This window comes from Pseudomyrmex gracilis, unplaced genomic scaffold, assembly GCF_002006095.1.
Source record: "Pseudomyrmex gracilis isolate BER0280 unplaced genomic scaffold, ASM200609v1 scaffold_684, whole genome shotgun sequence".
Lineage (NCBI taxonomy): Eukaryota > Metazoa > Arthropoda > Insecta > Hymenoptera > Formicidae > Pseudomyrmex > Pseudomyrmex gracilis.
Window position 1 is genome coordinate 2,784 of NW_018021268.1, and position 24,774 is coordinate 27,557.

A 24,774-nucleotide genomic window follows, 5' to 3' on the forward strand; every position below is an offset into this window, starting at 1 on the left:
TAGATTGTACACAAGACTTATAGACAAGTACAGCTACAAATATATCATATATAGAGCCGTAAAATAAAAGTTCTTCTTTATTGAAAGTTGTATTCTACTTCTTTCTCACTTTCCTCTGTGTCTTTTGTCAAATCATTTAATTCGGAAATTATGTAAAATTTTACAGATTAGCGTACACATTTTACCTCGTATATGTGCGTATAATTCGCGTCATGCATCTGATTGCGTTAGTTATGGACTCTGTGGGTAGTACATACATATCACATATGTAATATTCTCTTCATTAAATCATCATTAAAAACTATTAAGAGTTCTTCAGAGCATTATACAATATAAATATTGTGAATATTACTGATGGTACATATTAAATCCGACGGATAAAGATGCATCTTCGACCTGTTTATTCTCATTTGAATTTTTCCAAAATATATACTGTATACAATATTTTAATATTATTTCTTATATTTATTTATATTATATATGTATATATATATATATTATATATATATATATATATATATAACTTATGTACACACAATCGTGAGAAAATGTGTGTGTGTGTGTGTGTTGCGGCGCGCATGAACTCATTTCTTTACAAAAACAAGAGATTGAGCAGTACGCGATATAGTTTTACCTTGCGTATAATATATATATATATACCGTAAAAGATACGTCGCTCTTTTTTTTCTTAAAATGTAACTTAATTTTATTTTCCCCTCTCACACTTTGCGATAATAGATTATTAGTGCTCCAGATATTTTGTAAATAATTCTTATCTAAGCACAGAGGTATTCGATTAATCAATTCTTGATTTAATTCACTTAAGACAGTTATTAACCGCTTGTGTCACCTGCAATAACATCTCTTGTACACGTAAAAATATTTACACTGTAGAGTAATCTGTAGTCCAGATTAATAATTAATGATTACGATATTTCAGTAATAGTATTCAGTAGTGAGAGATACGCGAGATCAATGTTTAGGGGGGCTAATCGGCATAGACAATGAATTGTTGATTGTCCACATCTGCAACTTCAACTTGTACGTATTGAGGTTGTTGAAGTTGGATTTGTTGTACTTGTCTCCCAATTGCGTTTCGCGATCTGAAATTGATAAAATGAGACGAGGTATAAGAGAAAAGAGAGATCATTTCGTTGAAATTGTTTTTTTTATCATACTTTAATCAATGCGACAAAAACTCAATCAAAAGTAATAAAACTTACTTGGCCTTCGCGTGGGTTAAAATGTGCGACTTGAGATTGGTAGATTGCGCGAACTTCTTGCTGCATCCGTCGAACGGACAGACATATGGCCGATCGCCCGTGTGAATTCTCACGTGGGTTCGTAGATTAAAGTCGAGGCTAAACCTCTTGCCGCATCCCTCGAATGTACATTGAAAAGGTTTCTCGCCCGTGTGCACCAACTGATGCCTCTTGAGTTTAGAGCTTTCGACAAAGGCCTTACCGCATTCCGCGCACACATGCACACGCGGCCCGTGCGTGTGCAGATGTTTACGCATTGCGCTGTTGTCCCGAAACATCTTTGTGCATCCTTTGTGCGGACATGCGATCGTACGTTCCACACCTTCGACAACAGGCGGCCTGCGGACTTTGACCTTGTGACCAGGTCGCGCAAATTCGGCTAGCTGTTTAGGATCTGAGAGATCCAAGCCCGGCATACCATCCGAAACCGAACTACTAGAATTGAACTTAGCGTTGCTCTTGCCTGTCATGTACTCCGTGTAGTCCGGATCTGGCTCTGGATTCGAGCCTTCATCTGGAACATCCACATCCAGGTCAGGCGCTAATAGGACGCTACCTTTAACAACACAAAGGGAGAGCAATCCAAAACAAGAGCTATAATAATTTTTTTTTTTTTTTTTTTTTTTGAATCTTTTTGCTGAAGCTATATAAATCAACGACTGCTGAGATTCGCTGCGCAACGACTTGCTCGTTTTTTTATCGCTGCGCGCTCAGCTCCGTCCGCTTTGTTTTTTTTTTTTTTTTTTTTTTTGGTTTTTATTTTGTGTGATGAATTGTTGTTTGTGTGACAATAACTGATGACTCTTATATGCATGTTTTTCATATATATATATCAGTTTGTTTTTTTTTTTATTTTTTATTTTACCGATAATTTACTTTCGTATTTGAATTTGCTGAATAAAATTCAAATTTCAGTAAAATCGTTATTAATAAAAGACGCAAACACACAATTCATAAACTTTTTAAAAGATGTGTTTTTGTATATTTACCAATATATTTTGTTAGCATTGCTTTTTTACGAACTTTGATGTCAAATCTATCAAACAATTAAATCTTAATTATAAAATGTTTAATTATTATTTTCATCTCGCATTATGGTTCAAATGTGTTTTACAATTAGGATAAAGGATAATACAGGATGAAACGGGATATCGTTTATGTTACGTATATATTTCGCATTCTTTAATCGAATCGTTTTATTTTTGTCTATTTTACATCGAACTAAAAAAAAAACACAAAAATAAAAATCTCGGCTTATCCTCATACGGAAGATAAAAAAAAAAAAACGGAAAAAGAACATAGAACAATTAAATATTAATTTGACGAAGTTTATCGACGTCGCATCCATCGGAGCGTTTCGTGTTAAAAGCACACCCGGTATACAGAAGCTTACAAAGGAATCTCTCGCACATACATGGAAATAAAAGAGTATTGCTCCGGTGAACTTTATATGCTATAGGTGGAATTGTTTTTTTTTTTTCCAACTGTGTTGGAAAAAAAAAAACAATTCTCGCATCTATTTCTCGCGTGCGTGTGCAGCTGCGTTTCTCGTCCATTTAAATTGTAGAAAAGAAATTTAAATAGAAGCGCATTCTCTCTTTCTCTCTCCGAACACAACAGAATAGAGAACGTGTGGCGCTGCTTGAATGAACGTCCGGTGGCGGTGGTGGCGACGCTTGCTTGCTCGCTCGCTCGCTCGCTCGCTCGCTTGTCCGTCGCGAGTACCGCCATTGCCAAGTGTGTGGACAAGGCGGGCAATTCACCGCGTAAAAGAGGCCATTTTCAAAATATGGCTGCCCCCGTGGCAAGCGTAATGGCGTTCTCACGATCAAAACAAACAACACGGACTGTCAAGCCGGGCGGGCGAACACGCGGCCCGACGATTCTCACATTACTCGATTTATTTTCCGCGGAACGATCGCACGCGCGAGCAACGTCGACGCAGTATCGATCTGTGTTGCCTCGCACCGGAAGTGCGTACACCCGCCCGTGAATACACGGAACGCGATCGTGGAAGAACGGGATTTTATAACAGAGAGAGAGAAAGCTCCTGGCGATGTTATTAGGCGAAAGGACTTTGGATATGGGGGGGTACCGATGGGGGGATAAATAATAGTTCGCGCGTACGAGGAGGATACTCACCGTCGTCCGTGCCGGATGCCCACATCGTTACCGAAAACTCGCCCTCGAGGGTCTTGATTTGCACCTGCTTCTGCTCCCACTTTCTAGCCTTGGTTTCTGTAGACATCTCGCTGAACATCGCGTGATCCGACGCGCGGAAACGCGTCCCGCCGCTCTTTCGCGCCTTCTTAGTGGCTTTGCGCGATGGTCCGGGACTCGATTCAACATAAATGTCGTTCTCGGGCACCGGGATCTGATCGTACACGTTTAGCGGATCCGCGCCAACGATCTCCTCTTGTGTCTGTAGAATGATTTCCTCGCGACCAGGTTCCGGTAATGGCTGCAGCGCTATCATCGGCTGCCCGTCTTCGCTCTCGATCGTTGTCTCCACAGTTTCGCACGGTATCTCCACCGGTATTGTTTCTATCTCCACTTCCTGGATATCCGGTTGTATCTCTACCTCGGTTATTATGTCTGAGGACGCCATATTAATCTCCGGCGGCGACGCCATGTTACGAATCAAAATGGCTGGCTTGGCGACTGGCGGCGGACACGGGATTTAGCGGGGATTCGTGGGGCGTCCGCGTCCACGTGACCCCGACCACGTGATATGTGTTTTAACGCCGACGACCGCCGGGCGGCGCCACCCGTCGACTTCTTTCAACGCCATCTTGGGGGTGTTTCTTTCCCGTGTTGTTTTTTCTTTGTGTTGCGTTTGTCGAATTCGCTGCTGCTGCTGCTGCTCGCGCGTTACTTGCTTCTTCTTCCACGTTACTTCGCGCTTCTCTCTCACCGATGATGATTCAGAACTCTCGATGTTAACTCGTATTTGTTTTCTGAGAAAACTACGGGGATGAGATAAAGAAACGCGACTCTGTGTAGAGGTTAGAAAACACTTGTCGCACCGCAACGATGGATCTGTCAAAAATACCAAACGAGAAGAAATTGTATCTCTGCAAATGGTATTTCCGCGGTACGTGCTAACGATTGTAATTCTTTCAGAATTCGGGTTTTGAACACCAGCTTGCTATAATTTATATTGTTTTATTTATCTGTTGTTATATTTGAATGTATATTATTGTTTTAAACATTATTATTATTGAACTAGTATAATATTGTAGATTTGTATTTACAATTTAATTTTGTTTTCATTAATTATTTAATTGTTTCAGCTGGGTTTGCTCTACTGCCATTTTTATGGGCTGTGAATGCAATTTGGTTCTCAAAAGAGGCATTTGTTGCGCCACCTTATGAAGAACAGAAGCAAATAAAAAAATGTAGGCGTGACAAGTAATTTTCGGATATATATATATATATATATATATTCTTCTCGGTGCTTTTGGAGATTTTTTCTAGGTAGAGATATGCATATCTTATGGTATTTTACGCTTCTTCCAGATGTGATTCTTTCTGGTATAGGAGCGGTTATTTGGACAGCTATCTTATTAGCTTGGATAATTACCTTTCAAGCTCAGAGAGCTGCATGGGGTGAAATTGCTGATTACATCAGCTACATCATTCCCACTGGTATTCCTTGATGATTTTAATAGTCAATAGTTTTTTTTTTTTTATTTTTATTGTTACAATATTTATTATAAAAGTTTTATATATTAAGGACTTACATATAAGTGTACATCACACGTAAGCGTTTCTGCTTCTCTAAAAATATTTTGTATCTAGCACATATTTAAAAAAATTATATTTCTGATACATATGGCGTATATATGTGGATTATTGTTTATGTAACTTATTGTTTATATAATCCTTTATGTTGGAGTTTCAAATGTAAATTTTAAGTCTCTTATACACATAGAAACTTACGTACTAGATTCGGAACAAATAAGAGCAGACAAAGTACTGTCAAAAATATTTATTTCTGTAGATTAAAAAATTTAATATATTTTGCATTCTCAAGTTTCGCTTTTGCACAATGTTTTGAGTCTGTTATATTTACAGATATAATTACATAAAAAAATTTTTATATAATTCTATACGTCAGCTGTAGAGCAGCTTATTTAAAGTCTAAATATGAAGAACTCTTCGTCTCTGTATAAATGATCTCACATCTTTGTAAACTAATCGAGACAAAAACTGAAACGGTTAAATATAATATCATAACATTTATCAATATAAAAGTTCATCTCGTATGTTAACATAAAAATATAAAAAGGGCCTTACCAATAAAGCTAGCAAATCTGCGGACATAAGCATGTAGAACACACTGTGCCATCCGCTCCATCGAGATACTATACCCGCGAGCAACGGGCCAATGGCAGCGCCGATACTACCAGTACCGTCGATGATAGCAGTCACTGTCGCTAAAGCTTTGGAATCATCTCCCAAGCTAGAATGAGTTCCTAATTCAGTTGACACGGCAGTTGTTATCAATGCGTAAGGCCCGTTTACCAATACTCCCGCTATTAGTAATAATATTATGTTCAAACTCAGATCGATGTTGCCTACGTAATCGTATACAAATAACTGTGGAACACAACAATTGTAATTTAAAATATGAGATATGTCAGAGTTCATATTTTTATTTTTTTAATTTAAATTTTTTTTAGTATGAATTTTATTCTTACCGTGGGAAATGCAAGTCCAAACATCGCGACGCACGTCAAGGCGCTCATACCGCTGTAATCGGAGATAACTCCAGCCGCTATAGCTCCCGCTATACCGCCAACATCGAATAATACTGACAAAAGAGCGCTCGTAGTTGCGCCATACGTAGCTGTAAGAAAATGCGCGCATTTTAGAAGAAATTTTATCTATATCACACCGGAGAGAAAAAATCAATTTTTTTATTAATCGATATTAACTTGAAGCGTCGATGTATTTGGGTAACCAGAAGAGGAATGTATAGCTAACAAGTTTTGCGAAAAACAGTGACAAAGAATATTCGATGACACCCGGTATCTTTATAGCTCCCATAAATCCGATTGCGCTGTTGCGAGATGAAGTTGAATTGCTGCGATGTCCCGCTAACATCGGACTAGTCTCGGATCGCCCACTGTTCGGATCCTTTCACGCCAGAACAGATCAAGTAAATTAATGTTTGTTTTTTTTATATACAAATGAAAAATATTATACATTTTACTCTCTTTAATATAAATATACTCTTGGAATTACAAATAATATTATATGCAGCTACAAAATACATGCATTGCGTCATCGTATATTGCAACAATTTGTTGGATCTCGAAATATTCATGTTAAAGTGTTTACTAGAGTTACACATACAGTTTTATAAATTACATATATTACATGTAAGAGATTGGCATGCACTTACTTCGGAAGCAAGTTGGTCACGGTATACACACCGATAGATGACACGCTAAGGGGTACAGCAAATGGTTATTTATCATGGCAGTGTAAACTATCACTCTACTAAAAATAAATAAATTATCCTGATACTTGTATTGCTACATGTGCATACAGAGACCTAGGAAAACTAGAAAAAAAGATAGTAGGTGTACTTTCTAGAAATATTCAAAAGTAAAAGACACATGCTTTTAATTAAATGAACATGCTATTATTTGTGTTAACTAATGAGGTGTTATTTCACAATTCTATGTTCACTTACATCATATCATTTACATAGTGATATCTCAAGAGGCAACGCGTGAACAAGAATAAATATCATTAGCAATACCTAACGAATAACTTACATCTTCGCCTATACTATGAGAATTGTCACCTTCGTCGGCCACGTCATCGTCTGAACTGTTAGTCGCATCGATCTTTCGATATCCGTGAGAAGCAAACGAGCTGTATCCAATGTCGACAGGATTCGGTATTAAGAACAGAAAGATGATGAATCCCACCAGACCCATTATCGCTCCGGGCATCATAAAGCTCAGACTCCAATCAGACTCTAAGTACGCGGTTGCGATTAAACTGCCTAATATATTTCCCAATGACGTGTGAGAGTTCCAGATTCCAAAGATTAAGCCACGTTTGCTCTTTCCAAACCAATTTCCCATAACTGTTACTACACCCGGCCATCCGGAAGTTTGAAATATTCCTCCTATTGCCTGTATAATACAAAAAAAAGACATGAAAGAGAACACATTTTAAATGACTCTAATAACGTAGCAATACTGACCTGTACGAGAACGAAGTACCACAAACTATGAATATTGTATGACCTAGCAATTCCAAATAGGTAACATGATATACCTGATGTAAGCATACCAAGTGAAAGGAAGTATCGCAAATTTACTCTCTCGGCTATAAAACCACTGTACAAATAAACAAAATTTTACCGTTAAAAATGTTCCCATCACTGTAGACAATAACGGAATTATTTGAAAGCACTTACCTGAAAAACATAGCTCCTGCGTATGCAAATAAAAATGCTGAGTCCAGTGTACCAAGTAATGCTTTTGCATCTGCTGTATCTGTAGAACATATATTTTTTGTTTTTTAGTCTTCAGAATATATATATATATATATATATATATAAATAAATAAAATACAAATTGTGAAGTGAATATATCAAAATCATTTTTTTTTTTGTTTTTTTTTATATATCTAGCAAGATTTGTGTTTCTTACCAAATGGAGCCCAGTTGCCTTCTAGGACATTTTTCACTACAGATATTGGCTTTCGAGTCAAATGGTAACAAGTGTACGCTAAATAAGTAAGCACCAGTATTCCTCCTTGATGCCATCTCTTTTGGTTAATAGGGTAACGTTCGAAGCACCTATTATATACATACTGGAAGACTTGTATGCCACATGGCAAATCTCTTGTTGGTCCATTCATATTTTAATACTTTTTTTTGACTTTATTCAATATTTTAACACACACATATATCTTACTATGTGTTCTAATTGTGTTAAATCTCTCAGATCATTATAAATAAAAGTATTGCTCCGTTATTTTAATCTTTGGTTCTAATATGTATACATAAATGTGTATTTTACACGCACAGATCTACAAAATACTTTGTGCTTACATATTTGACACAAAAAATACACAAAGAGAAATGTAAAAATTCTCTATCACAGAGCACAAAACATATGTATAAATATATGTTCAATCAGCTATGGAATACTGACAGATGTATGTGCATGGAAATAAGTATCTACAATCCATTGATGAGTTATTCATAACTATGTAAAAAAATACTGTCAAAATAATATGTCTACACTTTGCCGCACAACGTTATTAATTTTTTCATTTTCATTGATCTTCCTATCCGTTTTTTCACCGATCATTTATCTACTAGAATGACAAGTCCGATCTAGACAAAGAAATGATAAAATATGTTCAAGATTACGCAGCTGTGTGAATCAACGCCTGCAAAAAGAGAGAGAGAGAGAGTAAAATTGATAAAATTTTCGAGAGAATTTGTGTATGTCGCACATAAAAAACTGAATGTCACTCACTTAATTGCAAATAGATTTCCGTGAACACGATAAATGCAATTGTATCTTCTTCAAATTTTTTCGCTTCTTTCGGAATAATCGGAGTTATGATGCGTCCGCGAAACGTGGAATGTTTACGTACGCTACACAGAACAAATTAGTTTGTTTTCTTTCTCTGCACTGGCTGCACCAGTTCACAGTCTATCTTTTTTCTTCTAATATGAATAAAAAAAAGATAGACTGTGAACTGGTGCAGCCAGTGCAGAGAAAGAAAACAAACCTATAATGTTATTACGTGTCGTCAGACTCGTCAGCAGTGGTAGGGGAAATGCGCGAAACGGAGTTTTTGTTTATCCGGTTTCTCTTGATTTATAAACCCAGTATATAGACGTGTTAATCACGTTAATTGTTACGTGACTTTAAGATAAGCATATATTATTATTACATAGAATTAGAAGAGTGTGATGTTAACTACCATAGAACGTTACGTAAGTCAGTCGATTGTAAATTTGAGGTTGTCGTAACCAAGATGGACTTTCTTTAGTTCTCTGTGTGCGTAACACAGCAATGAGAGACTGCATTTGTTATATAGAATATCATATAAAGTGAAGCAATCAGTATCATAGAGAATAATGCCATGAGTGATCTTAAAGTGTATCCTTTTATTTAGAAATGTTTTTTATTCAATCACATGTACACATACTTGTACTAAATATGTATTAAATGTTTAATAGTTATAAACCTTAATATATATTGCATACACAGAAATCTGTCTATACCTTTTCCAAGCTCCAGAGAGGCAGAAGTTGCATATCAAGTACTTCGGGTTGACAAGGAGCCTTCGAGAAGCGGAGTCAATAAGAAACTTACTTTGAACAAGAATCTTCTAGAATTGTGAGCTCACTCAACACATTTTCTATTTAACATTTTCTTATGTTACTTTACTGGCATTGTTTATTTTTTTTTTCAGTTCCTTCAGTGGAAAGGAAGCACGAAAAGTACGAGTAGGACTCACATCCTTTTTCGATAGTTTACTATTGGTCACAGAAACTATGGAGAAATTTGGTCCACCTGAGCCAACATACGGCCATTATTAAACTGATAATATTGAACTTATTAATTGCATTTTGCTGATGTTCTAAAATTATATTCATCATGGAACACACTCCTGCGCCGTATGGTCCCAGAGCTGTGTACGGATACACCATGTATATAGGTTCCAATATGCTTTTCTTATTGTACATGATATGGGCGGTAGTGCCCGACGAGGTGCTGCACAATTACTTGGGCCTGACGTACTGGCCCTCGAAATATTGGGCAGTAGCGATTCCTATATGGGCGTTGACCGCTTTAGCCACATTTGCGTTTCTCATTTATCCAGCTGTCAACATGATGATAACACCAGACCCTGATGATATTCGAACCATTACCGATAAATACGCTCAAGAGAGAAGCGATACCATTCCGGGTGGAATACCAGCTGTATCGGACATTCCTATTACGGAAGTTTGTAGGAATTTATATTTGAAAAAGCACATTTTATGATTTATATATATATTAGCGATGCTAATAAAATAATTCTTCCATCTTTTGAAAAAAATTTGTAGAAAATGTTTCAACACAAATGTGCCGCCAGTTTGTTAGTATAATTATAAATTGCCAGAAATAAAATTCTCAAGGAGAGATACATATTTTATTAACATCTTAACATTTGTATTGATAAGTATATGACTACTTATGCAGTGTCCTGTAAGAAAATAATTCTAAGTTGAGAGAAGACATTTGATCACGATAACATATTTGTTGCGAGAAGAACGAAAACAAAGATTTCTCTTATGGACATACATACATGCATGTGTGTGTGTATCTTTGTATTCATTTCTAACCTATAATGAGAAATTTTGTTTTGGAAGAAACTCCACGTAAGGAGAGAGACGGAAATGATGACGAGGACAAGTGTTTTGTACTCGGTACTCAGAATAATTGCTCTCGCAAGATTGTAGATTTGCGACAATTGTTAAACGATAAATTCAACAAAAATGAAATATTCTGTAGCTTTGAGATTGTTTCCCAGAGGAAGCCCGCTATATTTTATCAAAGGTCTGTACACAACATACAAATCTTAAGCAACATAATATACCATGAGTAATTACTTTTTTATAATTAAGAAATTAATTTGTAATGTACATAATGTCAGAACGTAAAAACAATACATAAGAAAATTTAAATTTTAAAACGTGTGTAGACTACTCGCAGACATGGATAAATATTTACCGCTTTTTTACTCATTAACGTGGCATGACAAAGCAGTTTCGAACGACGATTATTTGCCTTTAAATGTGGCAAAAAGCTTATCATCGAACACGCTCTTGCATCTAACCGCCAAGGGCTTCAAACGCAACCAAATTATTCAAATCTTAAGGAAGGCCCTCGATCTTGGTATTATTAATATATTTGCACTGCGGGGAGGTAATTTACATCGTTAATTGGCGCTGTTAAATATGTTATTATCTCGAAAATTTTAGATTTGAAAATTGACATCTTCGGTCAAATTGCAGATTCGTTATCCAAAGACGGTGACTTCAATTACGCCGCAGATTTAGTTGCATTCATCAGAGATCAATTTGGCGACACGTTTTGCATATTTGTCGCGGGATATCCACAAACGCACCCAAACTCGCCTTCGAAGGAACGCGATTTGTATTATTTAAAACTAAAAGTAAACATAAATAATTAATTATTATACAGCATTGTTTCAATAATATATAATTAAACGTAGTTTATATACAAAAAATACGTTTTCGTAAGCGAGGAATTTTTTAACGATGCAATTTGTAGGTAGAGACGGGAGCGGATTTTATCATCACGCAAATATGTTTCGAGTCTCAAATTTTTGTGGATTTCGTGAGAGATTGCCGGAGAATTGGAATTGAAATTCCAATCGTTGCTGGAATTTTCACGCCACCGAGTTACGATTGCTTAGAGAAAATGACGTACGTTTGCAAGCTCGACGTTCCGATCGAAATAAAAGCTAATGTGGCGCAAATAAAGAACGACGATGAGGCGGTGAGAAAATATGCAACCGATTTAACGGTGCGATTCATTACGGATGTTATCAGAAGCAAAACTACGTGTGGTTTTCATCTGATTGCGCTGAACAGGTGAAATATATATTACATACTTGGCATTCTAGTTTTGAAAAGGAAACAATAATGTGTCGTAAATGTGTCGTTTGTGTATTTTAGATTATCACAAGTGGCGGATGTATGCAAACATATAGAATTTCTCAAAATGGGATCCAAGGACGCTTAATTTTTGCTGTGATGTATTATTGTTACAATATTACATATACATGTTATATTATATATTGCAATAAAAATTTATTCTAAACCGCGTGCGTGTGTGTAAAAGTATGTAAGATGTGTGCTAATATAATGTAAGGAAGAAAAGCTTCGGCGGGACGGGGCGCTTGCACATCGTGATACGTCACTGCGGATTCTGAAAACGTGCGCGCGCATTTGACGCGTGAACTGTGCGCGCGCACGACAATATCGAAGTGAAAGTGGCGCGACCGCAGTTAGTCGAGTTGGAGCGTCACGGCATCGCGTGGTCGGTCGATTACTCAGTCGGTTGAGCCGAGTCGTTCAGTTCGAGAAGGACGGGATTCTTGCCGCGCACAGGATAACGCATTCAGGAAACGCGTAATGGCACTCTTTCGCTTCACTTCGAAACGCTGTTTGGAGCTTCAAGTAAGTCGTTCGTTTTTTTTTGTTTTTGCGAAAATGAGTTTCGCGCCATTTGCACACTTTCAAAAATTATCAGTCAATTGTTCAACGTCGTTCACGTCGTTCGCAATTAGAAATTTTTTGTATTCGACAGAGAGGACAAAAGGTGTCTTCGCTGATTCTTCGAAAAGCGGATTTGTCTGTGGCGCAAAACGCCGAGGGTACACGACCGAAATCTGATCCGTGTCCGCTGCCACCGGATGGCTGCCGACGTGATTATCGACCGGCTTTGGTTGAACCCTCTTTTATTCGCGTGTTGGGACAAATTAACGAGTTTCCAAATTTGATCGATAGAGAATCGATCGAATTGGCTGCTGTCGATTTTGCAATCACCGACAAACCAAATTTGACCAAATGGCTCCATTTAAACAATGTGACGTGTCTATGTATACGAAAAAAGTGGAGTATAATAGAAACCCTTCAGTGATATGTGTGTGTGTGTGTGAGCGCGCGCGCGCGCGCGCGTGTAGATTTGTGTGGTATACCTTCACTTAGGCACATCGGGAACAGGATTTTCATTGTAGACGGGATCCTCATGGGGGTAGACCTCTGTTTTAAAGAGAAAGAGTAATTATGATTTAACGCGCACACATACAAAACACACACATATACAAAATTATATTGTTTCGAGTTTTATTTTTTATATCTTGTATATAACTTTTTAACAATTTGCAATTTTTTTTTAATCCTTACGTACACGCGGTTTACGTGTCGAAATAAGAAGTTCGATGCCGCATTTCTTGATCAAATCTTCTGTCTCTTTCTCGTATATGGTAAAAAAAATCTCTATCGATCACGTGCAGACTTCAACATTAACATCAAAGTCAAAGTTCTGACGATATAAAGAATTACATAAGACTCTTCCTCTCTCTCTCTCTCTCTATCTCTCTTGTTTCAACCATTAATCAATTCGTGCAAATCGATGCTCCACACTTCGTGAAATTCAAGAATTGCACTTGACGTCATATAAAACATAAATCGCGGACAGATTATTAGCAAATAATGTGTGCGCTAATTAACATACAGTACGCACGCACGCACGCACTTATTGGCGGACAGAAAGTTTTCAGAGAGCTCACGTAGAAATAATCTCGGCTGCATTTTTACGCACAGCCGCTGTGTACAATCTTGAATGTTACTTCGCTTGCTTTCAGAATTAATTATGTTAATTGCGGTAATTCTTGCGTGTAAAGAATTTTTCAACCAAGTGACGTCAATACGAGTAGCTTTGCTATCTCGAGACAGTTTTTGTTCTACTCCGTTTGACCGGTTACGGATACGGTTATACTGTTTTACGAATTTATGCCGTTTGTCTAATAATAGCGACAACCGGAAAATAATCGATTTATCGATCATCATCACGTTGCTTTCACGGTCAAATTTTCCTCGTCTGAATTTTCCTCGTTGCGAAAAAAATCGTTACTATCGCGCGCGCGATTACGCAACGTGCGTGTCCGCACGTGTTCGTGCGTGTGTGCGTGCACGAACTCGAAATCTTAAATACGGTAAATACGGTTTTGTTTCGCCGCTTGTCAACTGACACGCGTTGTGCAACGTGTGACTGCAAAATTCATTACGGAGATTCAGTTTGAATTATCGCGTTCTGAGAATGATAAAAAAAATCGTTTTGAAGAATTACACCCCGTGTGTGATTTCACATTATTATTATTATATTTATACACATATCGCAAAATGTGTGTAGTAGTGGAAATCAAACGCGTATACCCTGTGTATTAAAAAAAAAAAAAACTACTACCGTGACTGATACGTGTTTTGTGTTCTTTAGAAGATGCACTTTTAGGTCGAACGGCATCTTTTAATTGAATTAGGATCGATGTTCTAATTTAAAAAAGAAAAAAAAAAAAAAAAACACGCTAGTTTTCGTACTTGTTTAATGCCATATGTTAGAAACGATAATGATCTGTAGAGTGGTTTGTTCTTTCTTTTGTCCTTTGCGACAATTAACTGGCACCTGTCTCCCCCCCCCCCTCTCCCCCCAATGTCACACGCAACGCACGTAAGCACATCGGTCGCAAAACACACTCGGCACAAGGTAGGTAATACGCACGCGGTGTAAAGAGCGTGTGTGCTTGCTGATTTCGCGAGAATCCTCTTTATCTGGTCGTGTGCAGTAGTTCGCGCTGCTGAGGAGCGGTTCTACAAAACATTGGCTATTTATAGCCGCGATTTCGAGGTCGAAAATCTGTTAGTTAGATCTGTGCTCTTGTAATCCCCGCATCGATCCCCAGATGATGACTAACCTGGTCTCCGATTTTGTTTTTTTCTTGTTTTTCACGAACGACAATTTACTCTCGAGTCGATTGAATTCGTTATCCGATAGCGCGTATTCGGAGAGACCGTAAGATTCCTTATGGTGTCGGTCAAAAATTTCATAATTAATTAATTTTCGTAATTAACAAGACTCCCGAGAGATTACGCGCGGACTTTACCGTCATCACGTCATTCTTGGCTCGGCCATTTCTTTGCCGTGCAATATACATCTCATTTGTTACCTAATACCTAATACCGATGGGTACATGTGTCCCTCGTTGGGGGGGAGGTGAGGTAACTTATTTCAGATGCGATTCTCTTTTTCGTTTTAACTCCTAACACGCTTCTATTATTATTACAGTCTCTATGTCTTCTCGACCTCACTTCGGACGTCAACACGTTTCATTGGCCATTGTGTCTTGCAAGGCAATCTTCTTCCTTTCTTTCTTCTGTATGGGGGATCGTATATCCTCGAAACTCTATAGATGAGAGAAGAAATTTGTTCACGGCACAAAATACACAAAAACACCTTTTGTGACGCCGATTATTTTCTGCGTCAAATATACAATAGACGTTAAATAATATCTAAATATATAGATAATATTAATAATTTAAATATCAATTTAAATAATAATATTTAAATAGATATTTTCTATCTATTTTCTATCTATTATTTTATATCTATTTAAATAATAATATTTAAATAGATATTTTCAAAGAGATTTCGAAACAATATCTCACCGAAAATAACAATATTCACGTAAATATATCTTGGAATATCTTTAAGAATATATTACAAAGGATTCCTTTGCGTTCTTAATGACGCAAAAGTATGCGAAGCTCGAGTGTTATTGAAAAAAAAATAACACACAGGCGATAAATAAAATTGCAAATATTTCTATTTACTTTTGAGAATCCGCGGATTATTTCTGAGCAGCAGCCAGCGAACTAACAGCGAGTTCACTATTTTGGAACACGTCCTCAGTCACGGTTATGTCACAGTTTTAAAATTAAAATGCTTAGAGAATGTATGAGAGAGCCGTAAACAAATCGGTCATTACGTTTCTCGCTCTTAAAATTGAAAGTCCGTGAAAATGTATTTGCTTATTGATCATTTTGGTGGTTATTTAAAAATGCTTAGTTCGTTAGCTTAACAAATCTGTGCAATTTCGCAAAATCTCCGGCTCGATCTAACCCTAATCTTCAACTTTGCAACTGCAAATATCAACGCGCCGATAACACAATAATGTTATCTTACCTTTTTAGCGCGCATGTGTTTGATATATTGGACACACATGTTCGTCAGTAAATTTTATAAAAATTTACTGCTCTTGCGATAAAAACTGTTGCTTTTTCGTAACGGAATGATTACGTTTGGGACGAAAATAATCGATAAATTTGTTAAGCCCGTTGCTTGTCGAAAAATACGTTATCAAGAAATCAACGAATTCGAAGGAATTACCTCCGAAATGATTTTAAATAAATAATACATAACTTATCGATGTTACATCACTACTATTTCTTATATTAATTCATTTTTTTTTTATTAGTTTTTTTTTACCGATGAGAATCTAATATTTATATATTATCTAAGATCAAAACGTATATAAAACATGATCACTTTTTTTAAGAGATAGAGAAAATAAAATGTTTGCGCGCAATTAATCAAAATAATTTGAGAACCGCCGATCGAGAAATCTCTATTCGCGAGTCAATCGATAATTGTTTTATCATATCGAATTATATGCATTGCATATGGCGTGCGCGATAAAGAACGATATCATTGCATATCTCGCAATTTAATCCGCGTACGAATCTCGCGTTGCATACAGAGCGTGATATACCGCTCGCATTTCGCACGCATTATGCAATTCTTCGAACAGACAGATTTGTTTGAGTTGAATGCGCGAGTTGATTTGCGAGTATTACAACGTTAAATTATTCGTTAACATTAAAAATATTTATCAAATCGTCGTAAATATACGTATATCCATATATATATACTCGTGCGTTAATTAACACAATTGCTATCGGAGTTTAATGGGTTAACCGCATTTCGACGGGTTAATCGAATTTGCTCGGTGAATACAATTGAATCCGAAAGACCTCGAGATCTTCCAATGATGCGTGATCGGTCAACCAATCCGCGACTCTTCCAATCCAGGAGTTCGTGGATTATCAGATCTTGATAAATCGATAAGTGTTTTTTTCATTCGGAAAACGAAAGATAAAAATCTCGGGTTCGGTATCTCTGATACGTTTTACATACTCGAATAAAATTTAATTTTGTTAATCCGTTATTTCCGCCAGATCAAAGTTAAGAGAGAGAGAGCTAGCTAAATATATATTAGGTCATTTACTTTGACATTGTAATTCGCGCTTTATATTCGCGATACGATTTTCGGTCATGCGAATCACAAGTCATCGTTTTATTTTTAACCGCAACCAAGGACGAGTTTTATAGTTTCACGTCGCTATTAAAGTACGGTATTCCTGTTTGTGACTTGTTTTTTTTTTGTTTTTTAAATGATAAGAACTTTATCATGGACGCATATTTTCCACGTTTCTTGTATTTTTTTTTTTAAATAAAATTTATATTTGCACGTAAAAAAGCTACGCAAAGCGTAAAAAAAGGAAGAGAAACGTGCAAAATATTTCGAACACTGTGCAAGTTTCGATGGAGCGCTTCTAAAATTATTCGCACGAGTAAAGATCTACACGATAGATCAATCGGATACTCCGTTGAGGGGACACTTCCTTTAATCGCGTAAAAACAAAAGGGTCAAGGTTGTTTCTGCGAATTGCAGTTTGAAGTTGTTCGCGTGCTCTCAAACTTCTTTGCTGTGTGCCACATATAACGGCGCTTACTCTATCATATTTACGTAAAACTAATGAGCGCGCTATCAGGCGAACGATAACAACCGCGCATTATGTGCGACAAGAAATGATCTTTGTACTTCGAATTCAAAAGTTTAGTAAACGGCAAATGAAGAACCAATGGGATAGGTATTGGTTCTTCATTTTTCGTTTAACTTCCGAATTTCGATTCACCGTCACGAAACCAGAAGTCGCACTCCTTACGTCACATTATTTGTACTACGAACTCAAGATACGAAAAAAGATAACGCGACACGTAGAGAAACTTTGTTTCTTCTTTATACAGCTGATTTACGCGTCTGACAAAGAAACGAGGACAGGCTTGTGAAAAATTTAAACAAAACAAAATATTATCTTCCCGTTAACAGAACGTGTTGCAACGTTATCGCGCTATTGTCTTTAATCGCTATGTAAATTTTTGTCTGAATATTTAAAAAAAACAATCACTAAATATGCATATTGTATTGGTAAGCTTTTGTATTTGTAAGCTTGGAGTTTATTTCAATCACATTTGCGGCCCGAAAGGATCTCGTCGCTTTATTGAAATCAAATAGTTATTAAATTATCGTCAAATATAAATTTATTATTGAAATACAGTCAATTAACTGCTTATATCGATTTGTGTGCGTGGTCTAATTATTAATTAACAGTGTCGCCAGAGATGTACCACACGCAATGTCACATTTCATTTCTTCTGCTTTCAATTACGTTGAAATAAAAGTTTCATCTTTGCAATTATCTCGCACGAGGAAACTTCGACGTTGTCACAAGTTCGCAAGATAAAGATCGGCCACAAATGCGTGACGCTTCGGGTGTCTCGTTCATTCATAAAAAAAATCACACGATCAACCGTCGTCTCCTTGACCTTTATATCTAAAAATGTGACAAAACCGAAGTCACGAAGACGGTCAGTGTTCACGTGTGCGCGAGCGAACAACACACACACACACACACACACAATGACGTATCTCCTACGCCACATTCCGATTGTGTGTGTGACAGAATTCTAGTCCACAGTCATCGTTTATTCTTTTCGTTCAACATCATCAATTGCTATTAGTGTACATATATACTCCGGAGCGCGCGCATCTCTCACGACACTTAATTTTATTAGAAATTTAGTCAAGATGTCAACGTCACGCAAAAGCCTCATTTGTCAAAAGTCACGATTGCGATCTTGCTCTCTCGAGAGCTTGGAAATTTTTTATTTCGCTAAAAGAAATGATATTGACAAATTGAAACTTTTATCTTTTTAAATTTGAAAAGAAAACGATTTAAAAATAAATAAGTTAGACACCTTCCAGCCTTCGAACTAAGGATCGCAGTATCTTTTTGAATTTTATCTTTTTGAAGGACGATATAAATATAGTTATTTCCCGACGCACACACACACGAGACAAACGAGCGTCCTTAATTCTCTCCGTTTCCGCGGTACGTTTGTGACAATGACCTTCGCACGAGATCTTGCGTAAACCTCTTCTTATCGGAATTTTTTCATGGCATTCGACGATGCGTGTCGAGATGATGGTTCATTATGAAGTTTTTTTTTTTTTTTATTTCGTAATAAAAGATCGAGAGTGTTAGTTTAGGCGAATAGAAGGCAATAACTGCGGCGTTAACTTCCGAGTTAAAAAAAATAAAAAAAAATCGTCTCTCAGCGAGACAATAATTGATTCGATTGACAAATGTGCGAGAAGAAATGTAAAGATTGTTACGCAATTTAATTTTTTTTCGAGCTCTTCTGATTTGTTCTCAATCAAATTTCTAACGTGCGTTTGAGAAACGCGCAACAAGATCAAAATGCAAAATATTATACAAGTGACATTTTTCTTCAAAAATGTAAACAACTCGCGCCCTTTGTTTCATATTGTTACGTAATTCGCGTAGACGCGTCAGTTTAACAAATTGCACAGCGATTACGTGAAAAAGTTGCGTTTATGATGTGAGATTGCTTCCTGCAATTGTAAAGCTATAAAAAGTGTAATTTATATCGGCGTAAGAGAGAGGACGCACTTGCGCGTGCGTTCATTGTTGACAGTTCATCGTTGATCGTTATACGGTTTGTCCTCTTTACGTAATACAGATACGTAAGACGATGTTGTAAAACACATTCGTACACATCGAGCATTACAAAAAAAAGAAAATAGGACAGAGAAAAAACCGTACGCGCGCACTTTTTTGCACCTTATTCTTAGCGGCGTTACCTTAAAATCGTGTGATTTTTTTTTCAGAAGATAACGTCGACGGTATTCCTGCGACAGCTGACGGATGCGTCCACAGATCTCAAAAAGGTTCTCACCGACAAAGTTCCGAAGGAGCAGGAGCGTGTCAAAGCTTTCCGTAAGGCGCATGGATCCACGAAAGTCGGAGAAGTCACCGTGGACATGGTACGGCGTTTGTGCGAATTAAAAAATAAGAAGAACTCGCGCGATATCGCAAAAAAAAAAAAATGAAATGTAAAATAATTTTATTTAACTTCTTGCTCCGATTCCGCGTCAGTTAGGTAATTAACAATAATGTCATATATAGTTCAAAAATGTGTCACGTATATAGTTCTCGTGAATTTTAACGATCGTCGATTGAATCTTGTCGAAAGGGGACGACCCGACCGGACATGGCGTGGACGTGAGATATATTTTGCCATTCGGACGATACGCGCGGTCCGATAAGAAACGTGGAATGATCGCGGACCGCGTGCCTACTATGTGATCATGATATAACGAACAACATTTTTTCTATCTGTTCACGCAAGTTTCTTGCAGCATCAATGAATCACGTTTCATTTTTAAGCGATTATCAACTGCGGCGATTAATCGTCATCAAATAATCGTCTGATTTCTTATGACTCGTCACTCGTGTCATTAATTATATTTTGACGTTCTCTCTAAAAATTTGGAATCTATTCTTCCGTGTAGATATAAACACAATAATAATAAAAAAAAATGGTAGAAATATATAAATATTTTGGTATAATTTATTTTTCTGTAGATGTACGGTGGTATGCGCGGCATCAAAGGTCTCGTGTGGGAGCCGTCGGTGCTCGATCCGGAAGAGGGTATTCGTTTCCGCGGCAAATCGATTCCCGAGTGTCAGAAACTGTTGCCGAAAGCGGCCGGTGGCGCGGAACCACTCCCAGAGGGTTTGTTCTGGCTGCTGATCACTGGCGACGTGCCCACGGACGCGCAAGTTAAGGCCATCTCTCGGGAATGGGCGTCCAGAAGCTCGTTGCCCGATCATGTTGTCAAGGCTCTCAACAACTTCCCGAAGTCCTTGCATCCGATGACGCAGTTCTCCGCGGCTATCACGTTGTTGAACAGCGAGAGCGAGTTCGTCAAGGCGTACAACAAGGGCGTGCACAAGAGCAAATATTGGGAGACCGTTTACGAGGACTCGATGAATCTAATCGCCAAATTGCCGGTAGTGGCTGCGACTATTTATCGCAATATTTACAAGGGTGGCAAGGGACTGGGTTCGGTCGACGCCGGCAAGGATTGGTCCTGGAATTTCTCCAACATGCTCGGTTACGATAATCCGCAATTTATCGAACTAATGCGCCTTTACTTGACAATACATTCTGACCACGAGGGCGGTAACGTATCCGCTCACACCACTCATTTAGTAGGATCCGCCTTGTCGGATCCGTATCTGTCGTTCGCCGCCGGTATGAACGGTCTGGCCGGACCGTTGCACGGCCTGGCCAATCAGGAGGTGCTGGTGTGGCTGGAGAAACTGCGCGGCCAAGTCGGCGACAGCCCGAGCGACGACAAGCTCAAAGAATTCATTTGGAACACGCTTAAGAGCGGCCAAGTTGTACCCGGTTATGGACACGCTGTTTTGAGAAAGACCGATCCGAGATACACGTGTCAGAGAGAGTTCGCGTTAAAACACTTGCCGGACGATCCGTTATTCAAGGTAAGATTGAGTTTTATCGATTTGTTTAAATAAAGTTCAAAAATTAGAATTTCGTTTCGCGTGAAATAATTTAAGACGCTGATATTTGTGCAATAATTATATTGTCTTACATATAATAATTAGAATGTGATAAAATAAACAAATACAATCAATCGATCTTTTTTTTTTGTTTTGCAGTTGGTCGCGCAAGTGTACAAGGTAGTACCTCCCATTCTCTTGGAGACTGGCAAGGTGAAGAACCCGTGGCCGAATGTGGACGCGCACTCGGGAGTGTTGTTGCAATATTACGGCATGAAAGAGATGAATTATTACACGGTACTGTTTGGAGTGTCGCGTGCATTGGGTGTGCTCGCATCTTTGGTCTGGGATCGCGCCTTAGGACTGCCCATCGAGAGGCCCAAGTCGCTCAGCACCGATCTCCTCATGAAAGCCGTCAAAGCTTAAAAACATATTATTCTCATTCATCAGATCTATTCGACGACCGATTATTAGCGTTATATTGGAGTGTTCGTTGACTTCGACATTGTTCAAGTGTTGACAGAGTGACGCTAGAATTTCTTTGTCAATATAGATACCATTTTTTGATACGGACCTTGTAACGAAGTCGCTACAACGAACCCGCGCCTTGTCAAACGAGCAAGAACGCTAATGAAAACGATGCAAGAGTTGAGAGAATGAAAGAAAGAAAGAAAAAGAAAATACACAAAAGAAATAGATAGATATTAGAAAAACGACATATAATTTCATTATTATGAATTTAAATGTAGAATCGCGCTAAGTGCAAAATATCAATTAAAATTGCATTATTTCTACTTTCTGTTCTTTCTCTTTCTCTCTCTTTGTCCTATCGATATTTTTAAATATACTTTTAAGTATAACGACAAAACAGACGTATTAATTGAATTCAGGTAATAATGTGGTTATATAATTACTACGGCTGTTACAAGTTGCTGGTACTTAAAAGACGCGGATCGTGTTAAAAAAAAAAAAAAGCGCAATTACAATTTTCGTAACGTTATCGGAACTTTTTATTTATACAGAAACATAGATATAAAAAATATCAGAAAAAAAAACAATTAAATCCTCAAGAGAACCAGAAAAGAGCGCAAAAATAGGCGCGAAAGAATTTTGAAATATGTCTAAACATATTTTTTAGACATTTAAATACTAGAAGTTTTTTAGATGCCAAGTATTAAGATTTTGTAAACGCGAGATATAAGACATCTTAAGTGTCTTGGGATTTAGAAAATACACGTGCACACACACACACACACATACATACATACATACACACACACACAAAATAGAAAATATACGAAAGCTAAGTTAGGAGTTAGCCATTATTGTAAATACAGTCATCGCTCAATACTCAGTAACACATTGACTATTGATCTAAAAATATTTAGAGAAACAAGTTTCGAATATGCATTAGAATAATTTGAGACTATGTATTTTGCAGCAATAGTCAACGTTTTAGCGGTACCAAGACAGAAAAAATAGCGATTTGACATTTGCAATGGCAAAATTACAAATGAAACCTTGACGTCAGTGTTCAAAAAATATCGGACACATCTGAAGACAATATATAACGTAGATAAAATACTTTTCAGATGACTTCTTTAGCATTCGAAGTAATTGAGAAAATATAGAAGTGTATTTTTATTGTTGTCTCATCTAATCATCCGAGAGATACACTGCCTGGAAGAGTATCATTAGATTTTTTTCTTTTATTTTATCGAGTCTTATCGAGAACAACAGAAACGCAATTATAAAACTGTTTAGGGAGTTTTAGGATACAGCAATAAAAACGAAAAGTCGGAAAGTCACTGAAACGCAAATATACGCGGTATATTAGTTCATAGAGTTTTTAGCCGCTTATTTTACTTTCTATAGAAAGTTCATTGTAATTATCTTGCAAAATGATCTATAAACTTGAAATTAACCAATTATACTTTCTCGTCGCGAATGGCCGACACGGTTTACTTACTTAGTTAGTTATGGCGAATGTTCTGATTCACATGTAAAATCAAGAAACATGATCAGTAAGTGCACTATGTAAGAATGAATGAGAGCGTGTGCTTAGCTTATTTATAATTAAACGTAAAAATAAATAGATAACTAATATTAATCAGCTTTGGAGTCTTTTTTTTTCATAACTCTTCAAGACACACTTTCTGTTAAACAAAAACTATATAAAGCTTATACATTACATACAGATAATAAAGATTTATAAACATCGTAAAAGGTTAGTATTGTAGTGGAAGAAAAACTGTAGCAAATTTTCTTACTGAAAGAAAATGATTTTAATTTATTTGACATCGCATACTTTTTTTAGCTTGTTATTATTTAAAATTGTACACACAGATTCCCTGTAGCTTATATATATATATATTATACAATATATATTATTATATAGATAAAGAGACCCCGATAAATCGGCTTTTTTTATCGTCACTTTGGTTGATTCGATAGGAGTCGGACCGTGTAAAGAACTCGCAAGATCATATATGTACACTTTTTTTATGCGTACACTCGCTCCGTGAACATTGATAAGATAAAACAACCTATGTCTTGTACTTTGCATTCCATACATTTTTTACACAAATTACAATAACAAAAGAAAGAGCAGACGGATATGTCCGTAAACAAATTAGACGAGCAAAAATTTGACACATTGTATATAAAATTATTATTTCAAGGAGTAGAGATAACATATGTATTACATATACATATAAGAGATACAACTTTTATGTTATCGACATTCACGCATTTGTTCCTCAATATGAGAAAGCAAGCGTTTATCATTTTTTTTTTTTTTTTTTTTTTTTTTTTTTTTTTTTTTACGTGGCTTTTAATAGGCCATCTTTAAATCGCCATATATTTCAATGTCCGGAATACGAATAATCTTCCACTTTAAAGGACACTTCGAAAAGATATATATGGACAATTCAGACCAGAAAAGAGGAAACTATCACTAAAGGGTTTTCATTAGAATCTCACTCTGATATTAGACGGCATCCTTTGCGCGGTGAAGTTAATAACTCCTTCCTCTATATATATATACTATATATATATAATTTATATATAATATATATACATTTATATATATATATATATATACATATTATATTATATTATATATTATTATATTATATTATATTGTATATAATTTAT

The 24,774-nt window shown here is 36.8% G+C and overlaps 7 protein-coding genes across 9 annotated transcripts; 5 read left to right on the forward strand and 2 right to left on the reverse strand.

Moving 5' to 3' along the window:
• Positions 1-529: 529 nt before the first annotated feature.
• LOC109861294 (transcriptional repressor protein YY1-like) lies at positions 530-3,936 on the reverse strand. 2 transcript variants are annotated; one of them, XM_020440873.1, is made up of 3 exons: positions 3,405-3,936; positions 1,224-1,776; positions 530-1,103 (listed from the first exon to the last, which is right to left on the reverse strand). In XM_020440873.1, exons 1-3 carry the CDS (start codon positions 3,892-3,894, stop codon positions 989-991), a joined length of 1,158 nt encoding a protein of 385 aa, XP_020296462.1. In that variant the 5' UTR covers positions 3,895-3,936; the 3' UTR covers positions 530-988. The 2 variants fall into 2 exon arrangements, with proteins under 2 accessions (XP_020296462.1, XP_020296461.1); XM_020440872.1 differs by having other exon boundaries at positions 1,224-1,818.
• A 107-nt stretch (positions 3,937-4,043) lies between these two features.
• LOC109861298 (gamma-secretase subunit pen-2) lies at positions 4,044-5,106 on the forward strand. The gene is made up of 3 exons (XM_020440876.1): positions 4,044-4,356; positions 4,556-4,660; positions 4,782-5,106. Exons 1-3 carry the CDS (start codon positions 4,296-4,298, stop codon positions 4,919-4,921), a joined length of 306 nt encoding a protein of 101 aa, XP_020296465.1. The 5' UTR covers positions 4,044-4,295; the 3' UTR covers positions 4,922-5,106.
• Positions 5,107-5,238: 132 nt separating this feature from the next.
• On the reverse strand, positions 5,239-9,107 carry LOC109861293 (glucose-6-phosphate exchanger SLC37A2). 2 transcript variants are annotated; one of them, XM_020440870.1, is made up of 11 exons: positions 9,036-9,107; positions 8,777-8,898; positions 7,940-8,687; positions 7,705-7,783; positions 7,489-7,624; positions 7,052-7,417; positions 6,673-6,717; positions 6,203-6,404; positions 5,966-6,114; positions 5,562-5,864; positions 5,239-5,474 (listed from the first exon to the last, which is right to left on the reverse strand). In XM_020440870.1, exons 3-11 carry the CDS (start codon positions 8,148-8,150, stop codon positions 5,406-5,408), a joined length of 1,560 nt encoding a protein of 519 aa, XP_020296459.1. In that variant the 5' UTR covers positions 8,151-8,687; positions 8,777-8,898; positions 9,036-9,107; the 3' UTR covers positions 5,239-5,405. The 2 variants fall into 2 exon arrangements, with proteins under 2 accessions (XP_020296459.1, XP_020296460.1); XM_020440871.1 differs by lacking the exons at positions 6,673-6,717; positions 9,036-9,107 and having other exon boundaries at positions 8,777-8,946.
• A 210-nt stretch (positions 9,108-9,317) lies between these two features.
• LOC109861299 (EKC/KEOPS complex subunit LAGE3) lies at positions 9,318-9,871 on the forward strand. Its single transcript, XM_020440878.1, has 3 exons — positions 9,318-9,409; positions 9,521-9,649; positions 9,726-9,871. Exons 1-3 carry the CDS (start codon positions 9,393-9,395, stop codon positions 9,850-9,852), a joined length of 273 nt encoding a protein of 90 aa, XP_020296467.1. The 5' UTR covers positions 9,318-9,392; the 3' UTR covers positions 9,853-9,871.
• A 13-nt stretch (positions 9,872-9,884) lies between these two features.
• LOC109861297 (phosphatidylinositol N-acetylglucosaminyltransferase subunit P) lies at positions 9,885-10,451 on the forward strand. The gene is made up of 2 exons (XM_020440875.1): positions 9,885-10,261; positions 10,363-10,451. Exons 1-2 carry the CDS (start codon positions 9,911-9,913, stop codon positions 10,402-10,404), a joined length of 393 nt encoding a protein of 130 aa, XP_020296464.1. The 5' UTR covers positions 9,885-9,910; the 3' UTR covers positions 10,405-10,451.
• A 103-nt stretch (positions 10,452-10,554) lies between these two features.
• Positions 10,555-12,137, forward strand: LOC109861296 (methylenetetrahydrofolate reductase). Its single transcript, XM_020440874.1, has 5 exons — positions 10,555-10,855; positions 11,001-11,224; positions 11,314-11,474; positions 11,594-11,916; positions 12,001-12,137. Exons 1-5 carry the CDS (start codon positions 10,647-10,649, stop codon positions 12,065-12,067), a joined length of 984 nt encoding a protein of 327 aa, XP_020296463.1. The 5' UTR covers positions 10,555-10,646; the 3' UTR covers positions 12,068-12,137.
• A 195-nt stretch (positions 12,138-12,332) lies between these two features.
• LOC109861304 (probable citrate synthase 2, mitochondrial) lies at positions 12,333-22,216 on the forward strand. Its single transcript, XM_020440883.1, has 4 exons — positions 12,333-12,504; positions 19,920-20,075; positions 20,677-21,600; positions 21,778-22,216. The coding sequence occupies exons 1-4, from the start codon at positions 12,460-12,462 to the stop codon at positions 22,042-22,044; spliced, it is 1,392 nt and encodes a 463-aa protein (XP_020296472.1). The 5' UTR covers positions 12,333-12,459; the 3' UTR covers positions 22,045-22,216.
• The last annotated feature ends 2,558 nt before the right edge of the window (positions 22,217-24,774 follow it).